The sequence below is a fragment of the Catharus ustulatus genome, chromosome 29 (assembly GCF_009819885.2).
Source record: "Catharus ustulatus isolate bCatUst1 chromosome 29, bCatUst1.pri.v2, whole genome shotgun sequence".
In the NCBI taxonomy this organism is placed as follows: Eukaryota; Metazoa; Chordata; class Aves; order Passeriformes; family Turdidae; genus Catharus; species Catharus ustulatus.
The window spans coordinates 5,609,502-5,628,863 of NC_046249.1; the positions used below are offsets into that span (position 1 = coordinate 5,609,502).

Consider the following 19,362-nt stretch of genomic DNA (forward strand, 5'->3'; position numbering starts at 1 on the left):
TGTGAAATACAGTCCAGGGTCTGAAGGTTATCCCATCATGGGGGGCCCATACATCAGGGGTCTCCAGCTGCATACACTGAGACAGTGTGACAGGAGCACAGGGTCTGGGCAACTTGAAAAAACCACTGCCAGCCCTCCCTTGGTATGGGCATCTGTCTGTCCAAGCTGCAGGGACCTATGGCAGCTTGGACAGGAAAGGACCAGGGCCACAGCACCAGTAAAAAAATGGGAAACCAGATGCAGCCCTGGGAAACCTTAGGCTGATGCTTGGGGTAGGGACCAGACCTCCGTTAAAGAGAAGCACCCTCGGGTAGGGAGAGCCCAGCTCCCAACTGCAGGGAGGGCCAGGAGCCCCCCAGGCAGTGTGGGACACCCCCGCCCCCCTTTGGCAGGGCTGGGGGTACCCGAGGGCTGGCTGGCAGCCCCCAAGGGCGCTGTCTCTTTAACCCCTCGCACCGCGCTCACCAGATCGCTGACTAGAGGGAGAGATTTGCGTCCAGGCTTAATGTCGGGCATGCTGTTAATGCAGCGCAGAAACCTTACAGCCGCCCCCCTGCCGCAGGGAAGGCCCAGCCAGGCCACAGGAAAGAAAACAGAGAACACAAGCCATGTTAGAGGCAGCTGGGGAGCGGGGCACAGGCGGCGCAGTCCGGTGGGGCACAGCAGGAGCAAAGCTGGCAGCTATGGGGGTGCCTTGGGAGGAACCTCACCAAATCGCTAACTAGGGGGATGGGTTTTCGCTTGCGAATGTCCGGCATGCTGTCTATAATGATCAGCCCACCACCAGGCCTGCAAGAGAGAGTAGAGTCAGTGGGCAAGGGCAAACTGAGGCAGGAAGGGGCCTCCGGTTGTTGCCCCATGGTCACTCAGCATTTCAGAGAATCGTGGAATGGTTTGGGTTGGAAGTGACCTTAAAGCCCATTGCATTCCATGCCCTGCTATGGGCAGGGACACCTTCCACTAGATCAGGTTGCCAACCTGGCCTTGGATATTTCCAGGGATGGGACAGCCACAGCTGATCTGAACAACCTGTGCCAGGGCTTCACCACCCTCACAGGAAGGGATTTCTTCTCAATACCTAGGACTTAGTGAATGACTGCAAAGCAATCCCTGTGTGGCCTGGGACCCACCCATGGGATCCCCATCCCCACCACCACTCCAGACAGGGTAGAGATCACTGAACCAAAAAACCTAAGGGGAAGGGGATTTTGGAAAAACTGTGATTTTTCCCCACATGAAGCTTAACAGTGAAACCCAGGAGAAAAACTGCCCATCTGGTTTGGCTTTGCAGTGTGAGGCTGGAGAGCTGGGGTTCCCTCTGGGACCCTAAAGGGGAGCACAGCAGGTGAGCCCCAAGTTCTGCTGCAAGGGAACCCAAGGCAGCCCTGTCAGAAAGAAATCCCTGGAATGATCTGGGGGCTCTTAGGCAACCTACCAAGTTCTACCCAGGTCCATGGCAGGGCTGTCTGCAAGGGCAAGACAGGACTGAGACTTCCAGCCCATCCAGGTGAGAGGTTCGGGATTCCCCATGACACCACTCCACGAGGGAAGCAGGAGTTGCCACCCCTCCTCATCCCCATCTCAACTCACCTCTTGGCCCTCCCCCTCAGCAGTAGCTCTTGTGGTCACAGAGCAATGTCATGTCTGCTGACTGCTCCAAAAGCACTGACTAGTCCCAAAATTCAGCTCCAAGAAACTGGCCTCCTTGCATGCCCACAGCATGGCAACCCTTCCCCACACAAGCCCACTGCTGAGCTCATTAATCACATGCTAATGAGGAGGGGGCTGAGATCCCGGGGGCAGAGTGTACCCAGCTTTCCCTTGTACTTACCCGCCTTTGAACCACAGAGATTTTTCTCCATCACCTTCCCCGCGGGCCTGGAAAACAAGGGACAGTGTAAGGGCACAGCAGGAGCCACCAGGGACAGCCCCTCCAGGGCAGTGAATGCTCACAGCACTGGGGGAGTATAGAAGGATGAGCAGGGTGGACAGAGAAAAGTGTGTTCCAAAACCAAGGGGACTCTTCCCAGCAAAGAGCTGGCACTGGGAGTAATAATCTTCAGGAGGCTGATCTGTTTGAGCAAATGGGTGGGCTTCAGCAGAGGAGCTGAGGCTGGTAGAGCAGGGGGGATGGCTACACTGTGTGAAAATTCAGGGCTTGGGAGAGTGAACAAGCATCATAAAGGCTCAGCAGGTCCTCAGGGACCCACAGGAGTTGGAAAGAAGAGCAGGGAAGAGCCAGAGCACATGCAAGAGGATGTGTGTGCAGGGATCCTCCAGCAGTGCCACCTACTCCTGCAGGGAGGTCTTTTCGGAGGGGAAGGGCAGAGAGAGACCATTACCCTTCCTTCATGGGCAATCCCTGCACACACACACACACACACACACACACAAGGGAAGGTATACACACGGCTGGAGGTTCCAGGTGGCCATGCTTACCTGCAGGCAGGCTACACCCCTTCCCTGCAGGAAGGGGAGACGCGGGTGCAAGGGCCATGGTGGTGGACAACTGAAAAGAGAAGCGGTGGGGAGGGGGATCGAGACCCCGGGGAGCGAATCCAGAGCCAAAACAAAAAGAAAAGATGGAGGATGGAGTCTAAAAACAAAACAAAATATTGTCAACTCAACAGAGGGGAGAAGGTGGGGGGCTCACACCAGCATACGCATGCAGCACACACAGGGGATTCTCAGCACTCCCGGCCCCTCCAGGGCGTCCCACTAGGTGGGAATGGGGTTGTGGGCACCACTGTTGGTACCCCCACATCTGTGGATGTCACTGAAGCTGCCCAGGTGTGGAAAGGGGCCGTGCTCCCAGCCCAGAGTCGTGGCAGGTGCCAGGGGGTCCTCACCTCCTGCAGCTGTATGCAGACCTTGTTGAAGGCTCTCAGCCAGTTGGCTTTGGCTCGTGCCTTGGGGTCCTGCACCTCCTCTTCTCCTGGCTCCCTGCAAGCACATACATCCCCTGTCTCCTCCCAGCACAGCACCAGGGAGAGGGGAGCAGCCCCCACACCCCCAGCAAGTCTGAGGATCCTGATGTGCCTTGAGACAGAGTGGCCATGGCAAAACTGCCTCTTGGTACCAGGAAGGACCTGAAAAGGCAGAGGGTTCTGCTGCAAAGGGCAGCACAATCAGGGCAGAGCATTGAGGAGAAGCCAGAAGCTTCCTCACCCTCAGTAGACCCTACCCTGGGCACCTAAGTGACACACACAAGGGACAGTTGATGACACAAGCATGTGAATTAAACATCCTTTGCCCCCCATCTCCCCAGCACAATGTCCACTGGTCACTTCCCACCACAGCTTCCTGGGGCAAAGAGGAACCCAACAACTGAGGGTTCCAAGCCCAGGGAAAAGTGTCTGCCCGGACATGCTGGGTGTTGTGGGGCTTTTTCTCCTCTCCTACAAAATCAATACAAGGAGGAAAATAAAATAAATCCTCCAAGCATACCAATCTCCTGGAGAGCCTGGTGTAATGTGACACTGGAGAGAGGAATCCAGAACTGCTCTGGGAAGAGGCCATGGGGTGCTCAAGACATGAACCTGCTCAGACTTGGGGGGCTTTGTCTGGGATCTGCTAATCTGGGATCCTCAGTGCTAACCTGTGGTTCCCAGCACTAATCCACAGTCCCCAGTGCTATTCTGAGGTCACAAAAGCTAATTTGGGGTCATCCATGCTCATTTGAGGCCCTCAGCACTGCTCTGGGGGTCCCAACCCAATCTGGGGTCCCCAGCACTAATTCACAGTCCCCAGTGCTATTCTGAGGTCACAAAAGCTAATTTGGGGTCATCCATGCTCATTTGAGGCCCTCAGCACTGCTCTGGGGGTCCCAACCCAATCTGGGGTCCCCAGCACTAATTCACAGTCCCCAAATCCTAGCATAGGGCCCCTAAGCCCCCTGCCCAGTGGGCACTGCTGGCAGACATGACCTGAGGCCCTCAAGTTCCTGCCAGGTCTTGGGCCTAAATACCCATTTTTTTTAAAAACAGCTCATTACATATTGGTTTCAATTAGAGATTCCCTTCCCCATTCCTGGTGTGTAATTTAAACTAAATAAAAGGCTGAAAACACCATCACAGTTCACTCTGCACAGAGGAGTGACACTCACTGAAAATGGAAATGGTCAATAATGATATAATGATATTTGAATAATCTGTCCCCACGATAATAATTATTCACATGTTGAACCAATAAATTCACTTGTACAGCACAGGAGGCCATGGATGAGCTTTTACCATGCCTAGGGAGAGGACTGACTTCTGTAAAGGAAATCTCCTCCTCTGACCAAGCTCCACCCAGGGTGCCAAGAGCCTGTGTCAGAGAGGAATCAGAGCCCTGAGATCCCATTCCCCCAGCTCCATGTTTGTCCCAGGTTATAAACCTGCAGCACTGTAGCCCCAGCAGGGCTTGAGCCATGCTTAGCACAGGGGGTGGCTGGGGCCAGGCAGTGTGCCCAAGCTGGCACAAGGTGGGCTTCCCCCACCTCAAGGCTCAGGCACCTGGAAAAGCTCCAGACACAGCAGAAGGTGCCTGGTCCTGCACCAAGCACCACAGCATCCCTGAGCATCCTCCAGAGCATCCTCTGTGCCTCCAGGCACAGTGCCATCCCAGGGACATGACAGCTCAGTTCCCCTTCCTACCTCTCAGCTGGTTTTGGGGGCTCAGTCTCTGGGGCTGCCTCTTGCACGGGAACTTCTTCCTCTGCCCCCGGGGCTTTGAGGGCCTCAGGGGCTTCCTGTGGGACAGAGGTGTCCTTCTCCTCCTTCCTCTCCTCTTTCCTCTCCTCCTTCCTCTCCTGCTGCTGAGGCTTCTGCTGTGGGACCAGCTGGGGTTGCTGCTGCTGCTGTTGCTGCTGTTGCTGCAGGACCTGTTGCTGTTGCTGCTGCTGCTGCTGCTGCTGTGGCAGGGGTTTCTGTGGTGGCGGGTATGTTTCATGTTCAGGGGGCTCATACGTGTCCTGCTCCCGCAGTTCCTCCTCCTCCTCTTCCAGCTCCTCTTCCTTGGGGTAGCCTTCCTCAGTCTCACTGTAATCCTCAATGAACTCTTCTTCCTCCTCCTCCAGGTAGAGATCATCATCATCCTCCTCCTCCCAGCGCGGTGAGTCCTTGCGGTAGCTGACGGAGCTGTGGCAGGAGTGGTAGGAGTCCCCGTCCCTCTCATCCAGCTCCGAGTCCCTCAGGCTCTCGTTCTCGAAGTCCTCGCTCAGCTGGGAGCTGCCCTGGCTCAGCTCGGCGGACGAGGCATAGCGGCTGCTCCCTGTGGGGCTGAGGGGTGAGGGGACACAAGGACAGGGCTCCCGTGGGTCCGTGTCACCCCAGGCAGAGCCCCGGGGCCCTGCAGCAGGGGCGGGAGGATGTGCAGGTCCCATCGGGAGCATTGGGCTCCTCATCCGGGGAGCCGGAGGCACAGAACCAGGAAACCCCGTTGGCTGGAACCAGCCCCCAAGCAGAGGCACTCTGACCTCCCTGCCTGTGCCTGGGCCAAGAGTGGGGTGGGGGTGACAGTGTCACCAGGGGTGACGGCCAGGGGTGGGGGCAGCAGCAGCACCCCCAGCCAGATCCTGCCCCCTGCTGCTGCCAGATATCCTGTCTTGCCCCTCACATACAGATGTCACACAGCCTCTACCCTGACGTCCCAGTGTTCCCCACAGCCCTCCCAGGCACCCCACCCCAGGACACCCTCTCAACCCCCTCTCTCCTCTTAAAATCACTCCTTCCCAGGAGTTTCCTCTCTGCTCTTGCTGCCAGGCTAGACTCCTTCCCCCATCCCATCTACCACCCCAGCCCTTCCAGCCCCCTCCTCTCACAGCTGCCTGCACTGGGAGGCCCATGGGGGCCCTGTGTCCCAGGAGGCTGCCATGGACAGGGCAGCCCCGTGGCTCCATGGGGACAGGCTGACAGAAGCAGACATGCAGACAGGACAGGAACATGCCGAGGAAGAGGCCGACACCACGTCTCCAGCACTGGCAGCCAGGGCTCAGGGGGTCTATGAGGGGACAAAGACGAGGGGCTAGGCCAGGCAGAGCCCAGAATGGCTGAGCCAGGCTGTGGGGAGCCAGGGGACAGGGCAGGGAAGAGAGTGCTGGGGGATGGTTCAGGCTGGCCCCAGTTGGGAGGGGTACTGGCATCATCCAGGTACCTTGGGAAGGAGCACTTGGGGCAGAGAGATGCAGGAAACACAGCTCACACCTGGAAACTCCACACCTCCCCATCCTGATCCTGGCCAGAGCTGGGAGAGGTGCTCTTGGCACATCACAGGATCCCAAATCACGAAGCTTTTGTCCAGAGAGGCACACCCTGGTAGGTGACCAGGAACAGGGGGTGGCATGTGAGTCCCCGAGGGCCCAGTCCCACACCCGCTGGCAGGACAAGGAACAGGCAGCAGTGCTGCCAGACAGTTACAGTGCCAGCCAGCAGGAGCGGGATGATGGGATGTCACCTCATGTGACGTGTGGGGTGCAGTAGCAAGAGGGGCTGGGGGGACACCTGGAGCATCTCAATGCTGTCCCTGTACAAGGCTGATCCGGGGCGGGGAGGGTGGCACGAGGCCGCCCTTGCCAGGACTGGTGTTGGCCTCACCATGGCTGCAAGGACCGACCACAGCACTCTGCGACGGCACACAGCACACGGCACAGGTATGGACCCACCTATCCGAAAGGTCTAGGGACCGCCTGCTCTCAAGGGAAGGCTGGCGGCTGGTCCGCCTGCTCGACTCAGAACCGGACTCAGCGTCGCTGCGTCCGTTTGCGGCAGAGTATACGCTACCATAGCGTCTGCCAGGGGAGGAGAGGAACATGGTCAGCGAGGTCCCACTGCCACCCGCCACCCCCTGCTGCCGTGGGGACACTGGCAGGGAGGCTCTGTCCATCTGGATGGGGCTGGCACTTTGGGCTGGGCTCTGCCACGTCTGGGTCCCCAGCCACCCCACACTCCACTGCCCAGCTCCCAGCAGGGACAGCCAGGGGTGGGGGGCCCCAAACCCAGTAAGGACAGAAGAGGGCAGTGACCTAAAAGAGTTTGAGAACTTCCCAGTGAGAAGGAAAGGCTTGGATGGGGCCAGCACCACCCCACTCTTCCTCACCTCAGCATCCTTCCCTCTGTAACCCACCGCAATGGGAGCTCCATCCCTGGCATCACCCTGGGGACCTGCTGGCCTCTGTCACCTGCAGGGGAGGTTGAGAGAGCCGGTCCCAGGGGAGTTGGCTGTGGTCACACTACCTGATGGGAGCCTGATCCGAGTAGTCCATCTCGTAGCTCTGCATGGAGTCAGTGTAGGAGTCGCGGGAGCTCTGCTGCTGGTGCCTCATGGGGTACTGGTGCACAGAGGCGTTGGGCTGGGACGTGGTGTAGTAGGGTGGGGGGATGCTGTTGCTGGTCTCGCTGCGGTAGTCACTGTCCCGGTCATCCACGGTACTATCAGGGTCATCATCTGCAAGGGGCCATGATGAGTGGGGCAGGGGATGGCCGAAATCTGTTCCCCACTCTGCACAGACCCTTTAGTGCCACCACTGTGTCCCCACCGCTGTGGGACTGTGCTGAGGAGGTGGGCCCAGGGCAGGATGAGGGGCGAGCTGACATGTTATCAGCACAGGAAGGGTTTTGGGGGAATGACAGGAAGGTGGAGGGGGAATTTGGGACATACAGAAGGGGGAAAAGGATGGGGGCAGGGACCCTCCCTCTGCCCCACCAATGTCCCACCAGAGAGGCAAAGCCCGAGCTGCTCATTGCCACTGGGTCACCCCAAGGGCACAGAGCCCCATGGGGCCATGTCCCCACCAGCCCATGGGGACAGCCCTGTCCAGGACAGGGCACTTGGTGACACTTGGTGACACTTGGTGACACTGTCCTCACCCAGTATAGTCACGGCACAAGGCCACAGGTCCTTGCTAGACCCAAGCTCCAGGTCCTCTGAGCCCTGGGGCAGGCAAAGAGGGATGTGCTGGGGACCCCCAGGCTGGGAAGAGAGGAGTGGGCAGGATACTTACTCTGCTGTTCTCCCCAGCCAAAATAATTCCAGTTGCCTACAAAGAAATGGGCAGAGACAAAAAAGATGGAGGCAGCTGGTTGGGAGGAACCAGCATCTCCCCAGAGGGCACACTGGGTTAGGGACACTGCCCTGGGAACAGGATGGCACAGTGGCACTGGGACACTGCCTGGGCTTGAACATGACAAACCAAGCTGGACTGGAGACAGTGCCTGGGGTGGGTATGGTCTCACTGACCCAGGCTGGGGACAATGCTACGGCCAGGCATGGTGGCACTGACAGGGACAGGGCCTGGGGTTGGGCACAGGGGCACTGAACAATGCCTGTCCCTAGGATGGTTACAGAAGGGGGCACTGAGGCATGTGTTGGGATAAACTGAGCTGCTACTCCAAATGCCTCTACAGGGCCCCCATCCAGCAGCCTGCTGCCCTTTGTCCCAGAGGAACTGCCTTCATCAGCCCCATTGCTCTCATTGCCCTGCTCCCCTCCACCCACAGGAAGGCTCACCCACTGTGGACCTGGGAGACAGCAAAGAAACGCTGGCAAACACAGGAAGGGTAACAGGAATGGGGATGGGGTATGGGGTGAAGTTGAGCCCCATTTGGGTTGGGGTCCAATGCTCCAAAGCAGAGGTGGAGCCCACCTCTTAAAATTCCTTGGTGTGGGAGTGGGGAGAAAGGAGGGAGTGGAGGTCCCACAGCGGGGCAGGGACAGGGCAGCACTTACAGCACTGCGAGCCGTGCACAGGCAGAGGCTTTTCCTGCTCCTCCTGGAAGGCATACTGGGGAGAGAGGGGCTGGTGAGGGCTCCTGCTGGCAGCACTGCCCCTGCACCCTCACCCCAGGCCCGGCTGCACTCACATCATCCTGGTCCCGCATGGCGTTGAGCTGCTCCAGTTTCTTGGCCCAGTACCTGGCCTCCTCCTCAGGGATATCTGTGAGGGCAAAGACCCCAGTTGGTGCACAGACCTCCCCCAAAACAACCTTCAAGCTTTTGGGGCCACAGGCTCAGACCCTCAGCCCCAGTTCCAAGGCTCATGAGCAGCCCTGGGGCTGAGAGCAAGGCAAACACAGCCTGGGTGTGGGGGCACCACCCACCCAGCGGCAGCTCAAAGCGTGTGTCAAGGAGGATGCGGTGGAAAGTCGGATCCTTGGTGCCCGAAATCTCATTGTCGGTCATGATGACCTGGGAGTCGAGTGTGAGCCATTCCCCAGGGCCCTCCTGTTGGGTAGAAATGGGGTGAGGAGAGCTCCCAGAACCCCTCTTTCATGGCCCCACAACCCCAGCACACAGGGTTTGGCCCCAGGCAGGACAGGGAAGGTTCTGCCTGGCCCAAAGGACAGCTGGAGGTGGCACATGTCCCTTGGGGTTCAGCAGGGAGATGCCTGTGCCTGCCTCCCTACCTCATTGGACTGCCTGATGGTCCGGAGGGGGATCCACACCGTGCCCACCATGGTGTCCCAGATGAGCCCCTTGTTCCACACCTCCACAGTCAGCCCCAAGTCCAGCCGATTGATCTCACTGGGGACAGGAAAAGTATCAGGTTACTCCCCATGAAGTTAACCCCCCTCAGGCCTCAGTAGCCTCCTGGGACCAATCCAGCTTCTACCTGACCCTTCAGACCCAGGACTGAGGTGAGCCCCCCAGATCTGGGGTCAGGGCAGTGGAGGACTGCCCGTATTATTTATGGGGGTGAGGGGGAGCAGCAGGGATGGGGGAGCGAGGGGGACCCCCTGGACACTCACAACATGAAGTCCTGCTCCCAGGAGGGCAGGTTGCCCCGCACTGCTATGGTTGTGCTCTTGACATTTTGCACCTTCAGGGTCACATAGGTGTTAAACTTCTCTGTGGGAACAAACAGAGGGTGACATGATCCCCAGTGTGTCCCCACTCCGCAACACCACCCACTGCCACCCCCACACACACTTCCCTCAGCACCCCAGTCCCAGGAGAGATCCTACATCTGCCAGGGCTGGTAGGATGTGAACCCCCTGCTCCATCCAGGGCACCCCCATTTGTGTGTGTGACCAAATGAAGCCTCCAGAGCCAAGGCTGGCCTCAACCCCCTTCCCCAGCCCCTCCTCTGACCCTGCCACATCCAACCAGCCAAAAGCCACCCACCCTCTCCCCTCAGGTGGGCAGGCAGGTGGGATCTCACTTACCTTGGGGCCCATCATACTTGGCCTTTTTAACTGTGGGGACAAAGGGAGGGAAGAAAAACAGGGTGAGACCCTGGGGAAAGGTTGGGGATCCCCACCAGGATGTCAAGGGAGTGGGAGGACCCCAGTCCTGATTGCCACCAATTTCCCTCCCCCGCCCCCAAGCTGCCAGGTGGGAAAAGTGCTGGGATTCCCCATACCAGGGGAGGGTGAGGGATCAGATATGAGCTGGAAGTGGGCATCAGAGGGAAGAAAAGGCTCCCCCAAAAACCCTGTTACTGTGAGACAGCTTGCAACCCCAAATGATCAGCCTTCCTCTGTTGAGGGGGTGTTACCCCCCACACCCTACACTTTTGATTTGGGATTTATTTGGAGAAAGAGATGATGCTACCATCCATATCCAGAGGAAAACCTGTGGTCTGGGGAACCCTGTTCCCCACTCGAGTTCCAGCTGGGTGGCACCAGCCCAGCAGGAACAGGGTTAAGGCTCTCCCAAACCACTGACCCAGATTTCCCACAGGAAACCTGGTGGGTCGGGGGCTTGTAACCCTCCCTGCCCACAAACAGCCCCAGGGGTAGAGGAGACGCCCCCCAAAATCCTATACAGCTCCAAAATACCTCCCCCAGCCCTGTCTCCCCCGTGGGGGCACTGTGGGGCTGGTTCCCATCCTGCCCATTGGGGGGTGCAGGGGGCCCTCCGATCCTGCTCAGCTCCATGGGAAACCCTCCCCCCCAGGTTCTGGCTGAGCCCCCCCAGCTTTATCCGGTTGGGTGGGGGTCGGTCCCCAACTTTTGGCTGCAGTGGGGGGCAAACGGAGGTGAGTATAGGCGGGCACCGACGCTGCCAGTGCCGGGGGTGGCGGGGCCGAGGGGCTGCCAGAGGGGGACCAGGCGGGGAGGGAATGACACAGCACCCGGAGAACGGGTGAATGACGCGAGTGCCAGCGGGTGCAGGACCAACGTGACCGAGGAGGGATGAAAATAGCCCTGGCGACATCAAAGGTAATTTGATTTCGGAGACGTGCCACTCGCCAGCCGCTTATCAGCCGCCACCAGCGCTGGAGGGGACGCGGGGCTGCCGCCAGCTCCACGTGCCTGGCAGGGCTGGCAGGAGCCCACGTGGCACCAGAAGCCTCGGGGAAACTGAGGCAGGGGAATCCATCCCCTCGGAAAACAACTGCGGACCCTCTGACTCGGCTGCCTGCCCTGTGCCACCGAAAGGGTGACACCTGGGTGGCTTTTTGCCCGAAGGAAGGTCACCAGCTACGTCACTGGCAGCCATGTTCCCAGGGAATCACAGGGCTGGCTTCAGGAGCTGCAGATTCACTCATCGATGGGGAATTCACAATGGGGGGCTGCCACAAGGCTCCGGGATCCCAAATATCCTCGAGTGACACCAGGCTGGGACCCGCGGGCTATCTGGGGATGGCTGGCACCGCTGTGTGTAATAATTATGTAAATCAAATATAATGTATTTATACATATTATAAATTGATATTAGTCTATTCTAATAGAGCATCTGGAGGCAGAACCTGCCTGTGGCTGACAGGGATCCCCCTTCCCCCGGGCCCAGGGGCACCCACTACTCTTCTCCAGCTGCTGCTTCCAAAAAGGAACGGGAGAACAGAGGAAGGAAAAGCTCCAAAAATACCCGAGCTGACAGGAACAAACAATTACCCAGGGAACACGTGGCTTTCCTGGCTGTCATCTCCTGCCAGGGAGAAATCCTGCTGTCACCATCTGCAGGATGTGCTGCCCTCCCACCCATCAAAGGGTCCCCAAAGCTGGCACAGGGGTGACAAATCCTGGGGTGCCACCCTGGGGCTAAATTCAACCTGAGTCCCCAGGCAAGGACCTGAGGACAGTGTGACACTCATATGACATCAACAAGCTGGGATCTTCCCAGGCTGGAGTGATCTCAGGGGATGTTGGATGTTGGCCAGCTGGGGAAATCGAGGCAGGAGGCAGCTGGCAGAGATTGGATGAAATGGCACGAAAACTGGGCTGCAGTGTTGGCATGCCTCTACGGGCCTGTCTGTCCACATATCCCTCTGTCCATCCATCCTGCTGTTTGTCCATTTACCCCTCTCTCCACCCCACACCTACCCATCATCCATCTTGCTGTCCATCCATCCACCCACCCCTCTGTCCATTTTCCTGTCTCTCCATTCACCCATCCTTCTGTCTACCCATCCATTCACCTGTCTGTCCACTCCCGCACCTCACCACCCACCATGTGTCCCTCTCCTGTGTGTCCACTCCTCTGTCCATCCATTTACCTGTCTCTCCATACACTCCCCTATCTGTTCATCCAACCCTGCCTCTGCCTGCCCACCCCACTATCTTGGGGGCACTTACTGGTGTCTCCACACACCCACTCCTATGTCCATCCCTCATACATCTATCTGTCCATCCCTCTGTCCTTCATCCAACCCTCTGTCCAATCCTCCATGCATCCCTCATGCATTCTTCCATCCATCCATCCATCCATCCATCCATCCATCCATCCATCCATCCATCCATCCATCCATCCATCCATCCCTGTCTGTCCTTCATCCACCTTTCTGTCCATCCATCTGTCCATCCATCCATCCATCCATCCACCCACCCACCTCTGTCTGTCCTTTCATCTACCCCTCTGTCCTTTCTCTCCCTCTGTCCCTCCACCCCTCTGTCAGTCCATCCACCCACCCCTCAGTCTCCGTGATCACGTCTCCCATCCCCTTCTCCATCTGTCCCTCCGTCTCTCCATCTGTCTCTCCGGATGCCCGTCCGCCCGCCTGTCCATCTGTCCATGTGCCTCCTGCCACTCCAGACACCCCCTCCTGTCCCCACACACCCCACACTCCCAGGTCACTCCAGTGCCTGTCATGCAGGGATACCCCCTGGCACAAAGCCCCTGGGAGGGGCAGGGAAAGCCTGGGGGAGGCTCTGGGGTGGCACTCCTGTCCCCGGGACCCCCAAAAATAGCACGAGAAGCATGACCAGCAAGTGGTGATGGGGCACTGGGGGAAGCCCAAACTCACTCAGAGCTGTTTCTCAGCAGCCACCCCCAGCACCACCGAGGGTGTCACCACATGTGACAGTCCTTCACGTGGGAGTAAAGAGGTGCCTCCCCTGCCAGAGGAGAGTACCCGAAATCTGGGGCTGGCTGGGGGGCACACAGGGGCACACCAGCTGTGGCACTGCCAGGAGAGAGGGGGCCGTGACAGCACCTAAAGGACATTTCAGGGGGTGGAAGGGGGCACAGCCCCCATCCTGATGAACTCAGGCAGCACTGGGAGAGTCCCCATTTGTCTCCACATTTTGCCTGGGGTGGGGGAATCCCAGACACTCTATGCCCACCTTGTCCCAGCTGTCACTCTGCCTCCTCCATCCTATGACCCCACAACACACAAGTGCTACCCCATCCCCATCAGAATGTCATAGGGCCTTGAGAAGAGGGTAAGGGACCCTCTCCTGACCTCTGTCCCCCTCTTACTGAGCATTCATCCAGACTGACCAGCGAGGTTGAAGCCAAGCCTGCAGGGCTCATCTGTGCACCAAGCTGGGCAGGACTCAGTGTGCTCGGTGCACTCCCCCCAGTTCATCCCAGTATGGGGTGACCAGCCCCAGATCTCCTAACTGGGCACACACCAGACCCCCAGGTTTCCACCCTGACCCCCCCAGCTGCCCTGACTCCAACAGCACCACCATGCCCAGTCGGGGCAACACCTGCAGGAGCATAGGGGGCTGCAGGAGGTGGGGCTGGGGCTGTCAGGTGAGGGGGGTATTTAGGGGTTCACAGAAGGAAGAGGGGAGAGTGTGGGATTTGGGGTGCACGGGGTCTATTTGGGGGAATGAGGATGTAGAGATACATAGATGGGGAGGGATGATGTTTGGGAGTAGAGGAATTTTAGGGGTCGGGGGTGCTTGAGGGTGTAATTAGGCGGTTTGGGATAGATGTGGTGTGTTGGGGGCACATATGGGGCGTTTTTGCTGAGGGGGTGCTTGGGAATGCAGAGCTATGTCTGCAGGGAGTGCCTGAGGATAGGCAAGAGGGGTGGGGACCTGGGGAGGGGCGTATATGGGGAGAGGTGCGATGGTGGGGGTGTACGGGCAGGGGGTGAGGTCTGCGCTTGGGGGGATGCAGGAAGAGATGCGGGGGAAGGGTGGGAGGAAGGGGGCTCCGAGGGGCGGGGAGCTGGAGAGGGATAGACAGGAGAGGCTAGGGTGGGCAACGAGAAGGGAGCCCCCTCCCCCCGGCGGGGGAGGGCTATGGAGGGAGCCCAGAGGGACTTCAAGGGGAGTCCCCTCCCTCACCGGCAGTGGGAAGTGATGAGGGAAGCCCGGGGGTTGTTTCGGGGGGAGCCCCCTTCCCACGGCGGGGGAGAGCCAGGGAGGGTTACGTCCCCATGGGGCGGGGGGAGGAGCGGAGGGAGCCCCGTCCCTCCGGGCGGGGGTTTGGGGTCAGGGTCAGGGCTGGGGGGATCCCGGGGGGTTCCGGGGGATCCCTGTGCGGGCAGGGCGCGCCCACACCCCCGCCCCTGCCCCACCCCCACTCCCTGCTCCCGCGCCGCGCGCGCGCCCTCGCCGGTTCATTCATAAATCCACGCGCCGGGTGCTTGTGAATGGAGCCGTTCCCACGACCCCCCCCACCGCCTCCCTGCTGCCCACACTCCCCTCAGCCCCTCAGCCCGGCCAGCCCCGCGCTCCCCGCTCCCTGCCCCGAGCACAGCGGCTGCGGGACGCGCCCCCCTCCCGGCCCGTGCCCTGTGCCCTGTGCCCCGCTACCTCCGACGCAGAGCAGCGACATGGCGGCGGTGTGGGTGCCGGGGGGCGCGGGGGGCCCTGGCCGCCGCCCGGCTCTAGCGCGCCGCCATCTTCCCTCAGCACCGCGGACAGCGCCTGACGTCACCCCCGCCCCCGCCCGCGCGGCGCCGCCCCCCGAGCTCCCCCCGTGCCGTGCGGGCGCCAGGCGGGGCTGGGGTCCCGCGGGGCTGCCGGGGGGCTCGGACCGGCGGGGCTGAGCGGGTCCGCCACACCCGCACCGCCCGGCGGAAGGGGCGGACGGTCCTGCCCACAGAGGGGGGCCGTGCTGTGCGGGAGGTGCGGTCCGGCTGGCTCCGACAGCCTCGGGGGGGCTGTCGTGCCCTCCTTTCCCCGGGAGGGTGGGGTCGTCTCGTTTGTGCAGCTGGGGTGAGGGGAGCTGGGTCCTGCCTGCACAGCCTTAAAGCGGGGGTGGTTTTGGAGTGCAGAATTTACCTCACCGCCCCCCACCCCACCAGGCATGCCCCCCGGGCTGCGCTGTGCGTGTTCAGAGATGGGTCTGAGCAGGTGCGCGCACACCGTCATTGTCACCCCCATCGTCGTCCCCTCTCTCATCTCAGCCACCAAATGTGACATCGCAAAGAAATGCTCAGATCTGGGCAGTGATCCCAGCTCAGGGGCTGCAGAAGCTCCTATGGTCCCAGACAGGGACCAGCACCCAGCTGCAGGTGCTGGCCCTCATGGAAGGGGGTCTCACATGAGAATAAAGCAGAGACCATCTCCATCACTGGGGACATGAGCTCAGACACGGTTCCATCCTGTCCCCATCTGCCTCCTGTTGCCGTGGAGCCAGGGATGGGCTCACACTCCCATCCTGCTGAGCCTGGTGGCTCTGTGGCACAAGCAAAGGTGTCACCATGTTATTCCCATGGGATCACTGCATCTTGCAGGACCAGCAGAAAGTGACATCAGGAACACCAGGGGGAGAAAAGATGCCAAGAGAAACTGAGGCACAGAACAACAAGGGAAGATGTGCACACAAGGGTACCTGTGGGAGTGAGTGCCCTGGCCTGACACTGCACACTGGTCCCTCATCACTAATGAGTGGTCCCAAAAGAGCAGCAGGGCCTGACACTCCCAAGGCAGTCCCAGGCCTGGGGTGTGTCAGCCTCTTGACAGAGCAGTACTGGAGCCACTGCTGGCAGAGATGTAGAAGCTGGACATCCACGTGTGCCCTCACACACCTGCACACCCCTTGTCCCCACACACGTGCCCACAGAGCCCCGTGAAGTGACAGCCCAGACAGGGTGACCCAGTTCGGGCAGCAGGGAGGCCCATGGAGCCAGGCTGTGAACAGCTCCACTGCCACGTCCATCCCTTCTCCAGGGATAGCCCCACTGCCATCTCCCTCCCTTCTCCAGGGATAGAGCCCTGGGGGACATTGCAGCGTGCAAGGACACCCCAGGAACGGTTACGGTGGGCAGCAATGGGCAGAGCCCTTCCTGACAGGGAAACTGGGACACAGAAAGCTGGGCTTTGCACCCATGATCAGCCAGGGGAGGCAGGATCACCCTGGGCAGTGCTGAAATGCCCCCCAGGCCCTCAGACTGCAACAGCTGGCTCAGCCCCAAGTCCCTTCCCCACCACATCCATTCTCCTGGCTCTCTATTCCCGACAGCCCTGCCCCAGGAATGGCAGAGTAGACCCATGCCAGGATGGATGTCAGCACTGAGGCTACCTCCCTCCCATCTCTCACTCTGGCCCGCATTGCCTGTCACAGCACTTCCAGACTGCCATAAAATCCAAGTGATGGCCCTGGCGATGGACCAGGACTGTGTGGCACTCCCAGCTCAGGCACATGGCACTTCCACAGCACCCACACTCACAGCCACCATCCTGGCAAGAGGTTTGGGATCCCCCCAGATACCCCCAGAGCCTTTCCCCACAGCCAGGGATGTGCCAAAGGCTCTTTCAAACCCCACCAAAACCTCTCAATATATTTTTGGGCGCTGTCTCATGGCATCTCCTCCCTGCTTCTGCCAGAGCCACAGCCCTGGGGCAGCAGAGCTATCTCTAGCCAGATTGTCTGCTCCACTCACCATCAGCACATGGCCGGTATGTGCTGGTACACGTGTGACACAGACACACACAACCATGTCACACATAGAGTCATGTAACACACCCCCATATCACATACATCCATGTCACACACACACTCATGTCACACACACTCATGTCACACACATCCATGTCACACACACACTCATGTCACACACACTCATGTCACACACACTCATGTCACACACACACTCATGTTACACACTCATGTCACACACACACTCATGTCACACACACACTCATGTTACACACACTCATGTCACACACATACTCATGTGACACACACTCATGTCACACACACACTCATGTTACACACACTCATGTCACACACACTCATGTCACACACACACTCATGTTACACACTCATGTCACACACACACTCATGTCACACACACACTCATGTCACACACACTCATGTCACACACACTCATGTCACACACACACTCATGTCACACACACACTCATGTCACACACACTCATGTCACACACACACTTATGTCACACACACTCATGTTACACACTCATGTCAGACACACACACTCATGTCACACACACTCATGTCACACACACTCATATCACATACATCCATGTCACACACACACTCATGTCACACACACACTCGTGTTACACACTCATGTCACACACATCCATGTCACACACACACTCATGTCACACACCCCCATGTCACACACACACTCATGTCACACACACTCATGTCACACACACACTCATGTTACACACTCATGTCACACACACACTCATGTCACACACACTCATGTCACACACATCCATGTCACACACACACTCATGTCACACACACACTCATGTCACACACACACTCATATCACACACACTCATGTCATACACACACTCATGTCACACACACACTCATGTCACACACATCCATGTCACACACACACTCATGTCATACACACACTCATGTTACACACTCATGTCACACACACACTCGTGTTACACACTCATGTCACACACACATCCATGTCACACACACACTCATGTCACACACACACTTACCTGCTTGTGCACACACACCAGTACATGCACCCAGACTCACATTATCACACACCACTTGCAATCCACCTTTTCCAAGCCAAACAGCCATTCTGGAAAATTCTAAACAGGAATACTTTCCTCATCAGATCAATCTTGAATGACAGTCTGACACACCCACCCCCCAGCACCCACTGCAGCCCAATGCCCCCCTCCTGCCTTGCTACTCAGCTTTGAGCTGCAACCATGGCTCACCTTTGGGTTTATTTTCTGCCCCAAACCCTTGTTTGGATGAAAAATGTCTCATTGGAAAGGAAAGTGTACATGAGAAGCTTCAGAGTTCTTTTCCCAAGAAAACGCCTGGCTTTTGATCAAAAATAAGGATTAAAAATATGATATTTAGTAAAAAAAAAAGTAAATCAGGAAGTAATATCCATGCCTTGAAATAAATTATTTCCAGGAGCTAAATTCCTGCAACTTGCCCCTCATGCTGCTTCCCTTCTCACACAGCCATCTCACCCTCCCAAAATCCTTTAGCATTGGCACCAGGATGGCTCCATCCCCGGAACCTTGTCTGAATATCCCCAAATGTCATCAAATCTTCAGCTCAGCATAAACTCAGTTTCTCCCATGACTCCTGGGCCTAAAAGCACCCCCAACAAAAAAAAAACCCCAAAACCAACAACAACAACAACAACAAAATAAAAAACACAACAAAAAACCCAAATTAAAAAAAAAAACCACAAAAAAACCACAAAACCAAACAGAAAACAAAAAACCCAACCCAAACCTCTTCAAAAACTTTCTCAAATCCCTACATCAAAACCCTGGGTTGGAAAGTCTGCAAGAAACAGGCAGGAGGGCAGGGGGCAGAGGGGGAAGGCAGGGTACCCAGCAGGGACCAGTTTGTCCCAGTAGGCAGCACTGGGAAGGATCTGGTTGGCCCTGAGAATAACAAAGCCAGAGCCAGCTGTTCAGCCACACACAGGGTTGGTCAGCCCACAACTCCCAAACTCCAAACTAAATCACAATTCCCAGGAGAACGGATGATGAATGGACACGGTGACATGGACAACTGAGAGCACTGAGCACTCACTGGGGTCAGAATTCCCTGTGGCAAAGCCCAAAATCCAGGATGGCTCATCTCTGTGTAGGGAGCCGAGAGCAGTCTCAGAGGGAAGAGGACAGATGTGACCCCCACTGGAATCCTTCGGGGAACCGCACAGCACATGTGGAAACTGGGGCCAGACAGACGTCACCCCTGAGGCACCTCTGACCTCCTTGGGCCAGGTCACGCTGGGACCAGGGTGGCAGGGCCAGGAATCCTCAGTGACCAGATCCTGCC

At 58.2% G+C, this 19,362-nt stretch overlaps 1 protein-coding gene across 23 annotated transcripts in view; it reads right to left on the reverse strand.

Moving 5' to 3' along the window:
* The window catches only part of UNC13A (unc-13 homolog A), a 37,570-nt gene extending 22,551 nt beyond the window's left edge, over nt 1–15,019 (reverse strand). For 13 of the 23 annotated variants that reach the window (XM_033081997.2, XM_033081994.2, XM_042780036.1 and 10 more), the window contains exons 1-14: nt 14,913–15,019; nt 10,143–10,172; nt 9,726–9,825; nt 9,384–9,501; nt 9,078–9,201; nt 8,841–8,914; nt 8,707–8,761; nt 7,982–8,017; nt 7,215–7,425; nt 6,644–6,769; nt 4,638–5,261; nt 2,850–2,943; nt 1,832–1,878; nt 466–553 (exon numbers count right to left, since the gene is read on the reverse strand). In XM_033081997.2, coding sequence (XP_032937888.1) covers nt 466–553; nt 1,832–1,878; nt 2,850–2,943; nt 4,638–5,261; nt 6,644–6,769; nt 7,215–7,425; nt 7,982–8,017; nt 8,707–8,761; nt 8,841–8,914; nt 9,078–9,201; nt 9,384–9,501; nt 9,726–9,825; nt 10,143–10,172; nt 14,913–14,934 — 1,749 coding nt within the window. In that variant the 5' untranslated portion in view covers nt 14,935–15,019. Of the gene's footprint in view, nt 1–465; nt 554–710; nt 790–1,831; nt 1,879–2,849; nt 2,944–4,637; nt 5,262–6,643; nt 6,770–7,214; nt 7,426–7,981; nt 8,018–8,706; nt 8,762–8,840; nt 8,915–9,077; nt 9,202–9,383; nt 9,502–9,725; nt 9,826–10,142; nt 10,173–14,912 lie in introns of all 23 variants that reach the window. The other 10 variants (XM_033082002.2, XM_033082001.2, XM_042780037.1 and 7 more) reach the window with 3 other exon arrangements.
* Nucleotides 15,020–19,362: the final 4,343 nt, after the last annotated feature.